The sequence below is a fragment of the Seriola lalandi genome, unplaced genomic scaffold (assembly GCF_002814215.2).
Source record: "Seriola lalandi dorsalis isolate HSWRI2012SDOR001 ecotype SW California unplaced genomic scaffold, Sedor1 jcf7180002054606, whole genome shotgun sequence".
Classification (NCBI taxonomy): Eukaryota; Metazoa; Chordata; class Actinopteri; order Carangiformes; family Carangidae; genus Seriola; species Seriola lalandi.
This window is the reverse complement of record NW_019525159.1, coordinates 45,176-55,537: the sequence shown is the minus strand read 5'-3', so window position 1 is coordinate 55,537 and position 10,362 is coordinate 45,176. Positions and strand designations below refer to the sequence as shown.

General features: G+C 42.7%; 1 protein-coding gene across 1 annotated transcript; it reads right to left on the bottom strand.

Annotated features, from left to right (window-relative positions):
- Positions 1-1,713: 1,713 nt before the first annotated feature.
- LOC147818373 (potassium/sodium hyperpolarization-activated cyclic nucleotide-gated channel 1-like) lies at positions 1,714-9,815 on the bottom strand. Its single transcript, XM_087177472.1, has 4 exons — positions 9,785-9,815; positions 9,165-9,681; positions 2,244-2,667; positions 1,714-1,737 (listed from the first exon to the last, which is right to left on the bottom strand). Exons 1-4 carry the CDS (start codon positions 9,813-9,815, stop codon positions 1,714-1,716), a joined length of 996 nt encoding a protein of 331 aa, XP_087033598.1.
- Between the last annotated feature and the right edge of the window lie 547 nt (positions 9,816-10,362).

Sequence of the window (10,362 nt, the reverse complement as noted above, 5' to 3'; positions counted from 1 at the left end):
GGGGGGGCAGACCGCACACGACGGCTGAGGGAATGACGGGCATACAGGCTGGAGGATGACTTATTGTAGAAATTGACTGAATAACTAACGGAGTCCATCCCAAGGCTGATGTAATGATGGTTCACTGCTTGAAGCCCATTATGATGGCTGGAGACTGCATTTGTCCCTCCATTAAAGCACTAATCCTGCATCCCACACCTAACATCTTACGACAGCTTGGAGTTTTTCCACCGAGTGCCTTTTCTCTCTCCTCACGTCTCCTGTGGATGAGTCTGATTCGCTGTTGTTTTATTATTCAGCGTGTCTGTTTAATGCGGTCACACCTAAGTAATATTCAATTTCTATACTACGCGATCTGTATGTTTTAAAGCATATTGAGGTTAGAGACGCAACAAGATCCAGAGAGTGCTAAGGGAGGATGACATATCGTGAGTGAGAGGGTGAGAAAAACTATGAGAGAGAGAGAGAGAGAGAGAGAGAGAGAGAGAGAGAGAGAGAGAGAGAGAGAGAGAGAGAGAGAGACAAAAAGGAATGAGCATGAGAGAGAGGAACTGAGAGAGCAGGGCTGTTGTATCCAAGCATTATGACACATCCCTATATACTGCACTGACTCCCTGCATGCTCACTGCAGAGTTTCATTAACCTTGCGGCACCGTCTATTTGTGTTTCTAACCTGGTCCATACCGTCTCATCCTCCCACTGCATACAGCTCTGCAACCTATACAGCAATATATATACTGGCCTGTCTGAATTCTATAATCAACGTTCCCACATAGTGTGCATGCCAGGATAATAACATATGGTGTGTGTGTGGATCCCTAATCCAAAACCGTATTTGGCAAAGCTTGAATAATGCTTTGCTGAAGCATGAATAATGTTTTTGTTTTTCAAATGCCACATTGTGCAGTAAAGATAATATAAAACAGTTTTAAAACATATACTGACAGAAACACATCCGCTACCATAAACACTATTAAAGTCTGATGCCCCATCGGTACTTGAAAACAAAGATGATTGTTCCCTGCTCCGTAAATGTTCACTGATCCATAGCAAGGCAGCAGGGAATTGGACACGCTGCAGAATTGTACTGTTTACACTAAGTCATGGCTGGATTCTGCTCATACATATAAATGTGTGTTTAGCAAAGCTCCTGTTTACAGGTTCATGACCTTTAAGTTTTCAAATGCATGATTTATACAGTGAGTTTTTTTTTTTTTTTGCACCGCCATTGTTACTCATGTATCATCGAATCATACACTATGTGCACTCAGGTCGAGCCCCGACAACAACACAATTTGCCTCGACCGGTGCAACAAACAGCATGGATAACAGCAGCAGTAACAACAAGGGAGGGAGACAGACAGGGAGCGTTAGGGCAAGGACATTCAGGATGAGGACGATGCTGGCTCATTATTATACATAACTGTGTTTTGGTCACCTATTTTACATTTTAACTAAGCTACAGTTCAGGTCTAATGTAATGTCAGTGCTTTGGGCCATGACGTCTAAAACGTATCCACCTGCTGAAATGGTTCAGGTGTGATATGGAGGAGCACAATCTGTAGATCAGTCAAGTGTAATGGAATCGTTACCAGGAGAAGGAGAACACTCGAGCTTGGTTAAATAGTCTGAGTCAGGGAGTGCAATGACTCGATGGAGGGTAATAATGTATCACTCTCGGTTATGTCCAGTGGGGTTTAACCTTGTGGATGTTCACACAAAATGCACCGCAGTCATCTAGAACAACCACACCAGCATAACATTAAGATAGCAGTTCATTTAGCCTCGAATATAGACTCATTTCTAGATAAAAATGTTAACTACATTATATTATGCCCTCTATCCATATATACCCACTACATGGAGTGAAAGCAGTTTTTTCTGAAAAACTGGAGGCAATTCCTTCAGATTTCTGATTTTGAATTAATTTCACCCATCAATGAGCTGAAACTGACATTACCCCTTGTCATCAACAGATAAGCCTTCTGACCAGTGCTGATTGACAGGACCTATTAGTTTTATACGTGCACAATTATAACTGTGCATTAACCTTTCAAGGTTGTTACCATGCTGCTGGGAAAAGCAGCCAGCCACAGTCAGACCCACCACGCAGCGCAATACATCAACAACATACACACCATAACTCTCTCTGAGTCACTGTCTTGCTCTCTGCTTTTACGTCAATATCCGTTTCAATTTTTTTTTTTGCTCGCTGATGTACACAGACACAAACATATACGCACCTCCTCCCACTGATGTATGTATCTGATGAGTCGGGACAGTCTTAACAGACGCAGGAGACTGAGGATCTTGGTGAAGCGGACGATTCGCAGGGCGCGGGCTGTTTTATATACCTCTGAGTCAAAGCCTTTCTCCACTATTAAAAAGATATAATCCACTGGAATGGAGGAGAGGAAGTCCACAACGAACCAGCTCTTCAGGTAATTCATCTTGATGACCTTGGGATCGAGGATGATCTCGGAGCTCTCCTCGTTGACGATCCCCGTCCTGAAGTTCATGACCAGGTCCACCAGGAAGATGGTGTCCGAGGCCACGTTGAAGACCAGCCAGGTGGTGGTAGTCTGCTCTGAGAAGAACGTTATTCCCACAGGAATGATGATTAGATTTCCCATCATCATGATGAGCATTATCAAGTCCCAGTAGAACCTGCGGAGCAACACACACACAAATCAGCGATGCAAGTGAGAAAACCTGTTGTAGACAGTTAATTAGAAAGTAAAGGGGGGAAGAATTTCAGAAACTATTAGAATCAAGTTAAACAAGTTGGAGCAAAACTGGGTTTGAAAGAAATGATCAAAACGAAATGTAAAAATGGACCTTGCCACAGTTCCAGAGAATGTTTTTCATCAAAATCCTCCATGTTTTGTGTGAGGCTACAGAGGCTATAGAGGCTATAGTGAGGCTAGAAAGCATCAAAAGCAACAAAATAAAAGCAAATAAAGAATATACAAAGACTACAGCAGCAGGTATTTGGTCAGAAACCCAGTGAAAGTTTGACCTAATAATGGCGCTGGTTGAGAAGTCAGGAATCACTGAAGTTATTACAGTCCAGTAGGATGTATCAGTAGGATGCATCCCTTGGGGAAGATGAATGTCTGTACAAACTTTTACACCGTTCCATTCATTATTTGTTCCAATGAAACCAACTGACCGATCCTGCCAGTAACTGAGGTACATACTCATGGTGCTTGTTACTGTTGATACAAAAACTCTTATTAGCCTTTTGACAGTCAGCGCCAAAAGTTCACTATGACTCAAACACATCAAGCACTTACTGTATGTGTGCAGGGCCCTGTTAGCATGAGACCCTCTTATCCCCCCTGACTGTGTTAATGTCCCTGCCCTCTGTTTTGTGTTGAAATGAGCCAGAAGTGATTCATCAGCACCCTGCTCTTTTAACAAAGTGTCCTGGGCCTCCATAAAGGCCGAGCAGCCATGAATGAAAATAGATGCTTTCAGGAATCCTATCTCATGCTAAAAACTCTCCACTGACGCCATCCCTACTGATGCCTGACTGCCTGCATCTGCTCTGTCTTGCCGCCCGTCCTTTGCCGTTGTTGAAGATGGAAATGGACTGGTTGACTGGTTGGCAGGCTGCCTGTCTGGCTGGCATACTGGCTGCCCAGTAATGGATCTGTTTGAATAAATTAAGCAGGGGCCTTGGCTTTATAAATATCCACGGATCATGTGTCCGATAATTGTCTTCACTTCAACTAAACAGCGGTCTTCTAGGTGGTTCATAATATCCACCACAGGTATTTTTACACCAGCAGGCATTGAACTTGGGCCTGTGGAGTGGACGCTCCATAAGGAGAGCCTTGACTTAACACGTTGAGTGGGACATCGGAGGAGAGAACATGATGCATTTTGGGGTTTTTTGGTGCTCTTCATTCCCCTCAAGTCTGCATGATAGCAGCAAACAATTTCAATGAGCATGAGGACCAAGACTGCAGGTTTTCCTTCCATTTGAGTTTTCGTTAGCTACAAATACACCATGCCCCCGAAATCATAGCTACCATTTAGAATATACGGCACTGTCGTCAAATGCCCCTTCAGGCAACATCCTAACATAATATGCAAACAGTATGTGCGTGTGGCATGAGTTATTCTTTTTGTTATTTATATTTAAATGTTTAATAAGAGGATGCAGTGAAGACATTTGCTATAAATCATCAATTAAATGTTCAACTGCTTCACAACAAGAGAACTATTCATATTTGAAGGAAACACGAACAAATGTAAAGATGAAACCGTGATTATTAAGATACTTTTAGGGACCCTTTAATTTGTAGAAAACACAAATTACTTAAGATAGCTTAATTAGTCAGTGGTTGAAAAAAGAGAAACGTAAAAAAAAAAAAAACACTTAAAAAAACAAGACCTCAAAAAAAGTGAAAGTGGATGATCTGAAATAAAGTAATTTATGAAATAGAATGTGAAGAAGTACTGCTTTGATCAAAACTATACATTTTTGTTTTATATTCAAAACTATGTACAAATGACATTTACAATAATAACAGATATCAGCTTCTGTTAGATTGCTATGTTTCAAGTAATGGAAATGGTGGATGTTTTCCACATTAATTATTATTAAAAATGAGAGCCCACGGAGTGCCCACATCTCTAACATATTTGTATTTCTCTCTTGACCCATGTAGGTGGTATTTATACTGTACATGGCCTCTAAGACACCCACTTATTTAATGAATAAAACATAATGGTTCTCCTCTTGAATTAGAAATCATAAGGCAACAGACCTCAAACTATTCTGCACTAGTTAGAAGTTGTGCACAGACTTAAAGAATATATGAAATTCCTAAGAACATGAAGAGCAGTTCAGATGCTTGAATGTCCAGTGACAATTCTCATTGTTCGGCAAATCTAAGGCAACTGCAAGTCAAAAGCGTGTCACTGCAGCTCTAACACTGTATCCAGCTCTTGCTACATCATTGTATCAGAGTCTTGCTCCAGTGCTCCAGTTCTCAGAATGCACCCAGTCCCAGTTAAACCAGTAAGCGAGAGCGGTGCACCCAACTGTAAGTGCAGCTCCCAACACCAACTCCACATTCAGTCCCCAGTTTGATCCCTGCTTCAGAATCCTGCAGCATACCTACAGTACTCTACATTCACCTGCTGCTCCGGTTCACGCAGCTCATTTGTGCCCTCAGGTCCTGTCCCAGCTATTCTTTCACTTTAAGATGACCTCTGCATTCTGCTAGCCATTTTTTATCCCGAGCCTTGCTTCAATTTGTAAATACAAGCTGCTGTTCTGATTGTGTAAAGTGGAAGATGCGATCGCTGTTCCCAAGCACTGTAGGCTCTGCAGTATCACTGCAGAGACAGCACTGGTTTCTCTGATATATACGCCCTGTAGGAACTGACAAAAAATGAGCGTATGTTCAACCAATACATCATAGGAAAAAATTTTCAGACAACAAAACCAACCAAAAAGCCACACAATTCAGCTCTTTAAGTTGACAGAGTCAGCTTGAGTTGAGGCAGATGAATCATTATTGGAACAATCCTGCTCCAAATCAAGCCAGCTCATATTCTTCTTGTAGGTTTCCTCCCTTGAACAAGTGCTCCATCATAATCAATGCCAGACCACCCCTGCCAAGCAACAGAGGGAACCCCACATGATCTTACTCAGCACCGATCCTATCCAATCTGCAATGTAATGGGTATACTGTGCCACAAGAGGTCACGTGTTGCATGGAGTATACATATACAGTGAGAAAACTATGGACTTCAGATAAAGTATAATTTATATATAGGTGACGAAGTTAATAAAACACAACCTATGGGTACAGATAGTTGACCGAACTATCTATATCCATATCCCACATTATTCCCTGTAGATCTGGAGAGCAATACATTTGCTTTTATTGGCAGAAATGCTCTAAACGAGCTGTTCTCCATCCTTAAATATTAAAATAGAATAAGTTCTTGTAGGAATAGTAAAGTAGTGTTATTGCCAGAGAATGCCAGTTGCCCATAGTTCTCTGCACAATAAACTTCAGGCACCAATGGCAAATTTACCTGTGACCAGATGTGACTTTGTAATGGCTACAACAAACCCATGTGTCCTGTCTTTAGAGACACCCTCTTTAAAACTGACTCTGAAAGAAAACATCACTGAGAGTCTTTTAGACTACGACAAAGGCCTCTCCTTAGCATAACCAGAGGTGTATGAGGCCTTGCATGAGGCCTCTCAAAAAATCCATGAATAATGAATATTACTAACCTGCCATTAATCTTTAAGCAGCCACTGTGTACAAAGAATATGTTGGATATTGAGTTTCAAACACTCCCACAAAGCAATATAAAGCCCGTGTGAATAGTGGTGTCATTCATGGACTGTACTTGCGTAAGACTTTTCAGTAAAAGACCATACAGTGTATTTTTGTTTTCTTCTTTGGGTCATATAATGTTCTGCCAAACGAATACGGGACAATACATTTTTAATATAATTATGTGTTTTAGTGATACACGCTCCTGGAAAAAAAAACAAAAAAAAACGAACAAACAAAAACAATTAAGTTGTTAAGTCAAGCCCCACAGTAGAGAAACAGATTAGCTTTTAAGCTCCTGTACAAGGAGACCTGCCAAGCAAAGTGTACCCTTGCACCTCCATCATTTATGCACCAGCATGATAGATAGCTTGAAGCACTGGGATATAACCTCACAGTACCGCTTTGAAGCCAGGATGCTATCTCACCAGCATGGAAGGGTTGTGTCTCTACTCCAGCTAGAGGACGAGAACCTCTTGTCAAAATGTCATTAGAAAGGAGCCTTAGGATGCCTTCACCTACCTGAGTTAGTTATTTTCTAATACAGCAGAAATAATAGTCAATCTGCTTGAGCAGACATTTAATTGCAAAAACCCCATTGATGCTCCAATCTGCCTTTTATTTGACATAATATGTTCTAAAACACACTGTGCTGTAAATATGTGTACTACCTTTCCAGCCCCTTTGCCCTAAATTTCCATTTGCCCTAAAAAAAAAAGCATACAGAAACACAAACACAGCCTATTACACAAGACAACTAACTAGAGGGGCACTCAGAGAGCTCAGACCTCGACCAAGGCCAAACAACATACACCAGACTTCACAGGCAAAAATTCAAATTCATATTAAATGATCCAGATCTGTCCTAAAATTTAATGGGTTCTTCCCCAGACCATGCCCCATCCCTCCTCGGAGTTCAGTGCAAATTGGTTCATTACTTTTTGCGTAATCCTGCTGACAAATAAACAAACACTATTGAAAACATAACCTCCTTGGCTGAGGCAATTAATTAAAACAATAATTGATAATGTGAAAAAAGGTACACATATCACTGAATTGTTCAGGTCCTAGCCTTTGGCCGTCTTTTAGAAGGGTCAATCTCCTTACATAATTGTTTTCAGAGACTGCTAAGCTCATTGACTGTTGTGTTGTGCTACTAATCCTTGCCCACCATCATTGTACATCTGTGTGCGCACATGGGCATGTGCATATGTCTGTGTCTTTGTGTGGGTGAGTTCAGGATATCCTAGTTAGCTTTATTCTTATATGGAAAGTGCAGGGGACAAAAACAATGCCTCATAGTTTAGAGCTATTATATGCACATTGTGTTGTATCTCACTGTTATACTAAACTCTATCAGTACACTCTACTTTTGTGTGAGTTCGAACAAAGCAAGGCTACACAGCCATAAAGACTAGTGAAAGAGTAATTGCAACTTTTAGTGCACGGATTCCTTGGGTTTGAATTCCGTTTGCAGACTCCAGCAGCTCTGAATCAGCAGCAGCAGAAGTCTATAAAAGGAGTGCTGCATACTCAGGCCTGCTCTGAGTTCAGGACCATGGACAGCACTGTGTTAAAGGCAGAGGAAACAACGTGCCCTGGCACGTTACATGCTACAGCGGAAAACGGGGATGATTGTCACCATCAAGCTGTGCCAGGGGACACTGGTGCAGAGCCTGGGCCAGATGAGATGCTTAATTGGTGAAGTGGTGAACTGTAAACACGCAGCTTGTGGAGAACCAGTCCTGCCTGAACCTGATCTCATTTGTTTACCATTTGAACGCAGTGTGTTGGAGATGTTAGAGGCAGCTCATACTGACGGGGCTCATCTGTGACTCTGTAATGTGTGATGATATGGGGAGTCGCTGCGTCGTCAGTTTGAATATGTAGTTTTCACTTTAACAGGCTGTCTCTATAGGACAGCGGACTGTAGGCTTTTCAGTTAAAAGAATGACAAGCCAATGAAAAAACAGCAATACCAATAATCATGTGAGTGTGGCATTTAGGGGATGCCAGGGAAGGGAAGTGTGGCATGATCCTCCTGCAGCTCCTTTCAGACAAACACATTCCATCACATTTCCTCAGCAGGGCAGCAGCAAAAACACATCACTCATACATCAGCGCTGTCAGATGTTTGCAACTCCAGGATCAGATTCTAAGATCAGTTTTAACTAATTAATTCAAAACAACGGCCATTTTCCCTCTAATCGTTCCCCTGCACGATATTTTTACCGCATTCTGTGCGCTTTTTTTTTTTTTTTTTTTTTTTTTTTTTTTTCTTTTTGCACAGGCCCGCCGTCTCACCTCCCCCTACCATGAAATGTTTACAACCTGTGATGGTGCATTGGCATTGTCACGTTGTGTCCAGGTACTGTCGCCCCTACACCAGCGGAATATTGTCGCAATGTGGACCTAACGCTGTGTTGTTGCTGTGGAACAAATCGGAAAGGCTGCGTTTGTGCGCGTTTTCAAATCATGACATTCACCACCCTTTTCCAAGGACATTTCACTGATACACCTTTGTAGCCTTATAATGCGCCCCTCTCTATTATAATAAAAATGCCGCAATGAAACGCACATACACACACACACACACACACTCACTCACACACAGACAGACACACACGCTCACTGAGCACATTTTGACAGCGAAGCCCTCAGCCAGCGGAAGCCTGATTGCCTAAATAGAGAGGTAGATTAGCGTATGCGCTTTGGGGCAGGCTGTGCGTGTGCCGATGACAGAGCGTTATGTGTGAAAGTGTATATAGCTTGCAGACCCTAGGGTGACGGGAGGGGTGGATAAAAAAAAGAGGGAGGAGGGAGGGTGAGCAGGTGTCTTTTTCCAGCCCTTACCTAAAATCGCTATATGGATGAATAATCCAGTATCCGGCCGTTTGAACCCTCTCTTGCTCTTTCTCCACGGCTTTCTGACTGCCGAACATACGCAAGGAGAACTTATTGACTCCGGGCTGCATCATGGCCCCAAATTGCCTCTGCATAAAACCATGTTGCCTGGACGCCCCCTCTAGATCGTCAAAACCGACCATGGCCTCTTCCCGCTCCCCCTTGAAGCCCACTGAGTTGCCATGGTCCTTCATATTCTGGCTCCCCGTGTTATTTTTCTGTATCGAGTCTTGCCTCTGAAAAACATTATTCCCATCCGCCTTCTCCTCCTTGTTGCTGGAGAACGAATTAGATTTGTCTTCCATGGTGTTTTTAGTTTTCCCGTTTTTCTTTATGACAAAGCGTTCCGGCTCCTGCTCGGGAGGGCTGCGCGCAAAACTCGAGAGGACCCGCCGTGAGCTCTCCTGTTTCTTTTGATGTCCTTCAAACTGTTCAGCTCCTCTGCCTTCAATGCGAGTGCTGCAAACTGAGACAGAGTGCCCGAGAGCCCGGTGGATCAGGTTTCTTGGGTTACCGCCATCTACCGACGGCCCCGGCTTCTACCGTCCAAAGCCTCTGCCTAGTCTCACTTCGCACGGCACTGCGGTTTAACTGGCACATGCTCCTGCACCTTATTTACATAATGTGGCTCATGATAGCCCCCCTCCGTCTCCTCTCTCCCCATCAGCTCCACACATGACAGGAGGGAGCCAAAATCGTAGGAGCAGAGCGAATGTAATGTCATGAAGTTAATGAAGACATGTTTATTTTATTTTTTGAAATCATTTGAAACAGCGTGTGCGCTTCCTGTGGTTCGGCTGGCAGCAGGTTTGCTTCCTACCAAGCAGTGGCAATAGAAGACAACAGATTGTGATGTCGGTGTGATCTGGTCATAGGAGAGAACTAGGTGAACATCTTGTGGATATCACGCCTTTTTAAGGTGTCGCAGATATTGATCCAACATTTAGAGTGTGACTGCACTGGCTCCACTGTTCTGTCTATAGTCACAAGCTGGAAGCACTTGTTTGCATTGTCTCTTATTCAAACAGCCTCCTCTTTTGCATGTATTGCAAGTACATAATATGCTTCAAAATAAAATCTGCTTGGTGTATTTTAAACCAGTTAGTTTGGTTATATCTGCAGAATGCATTATGATATATTCTGTAAA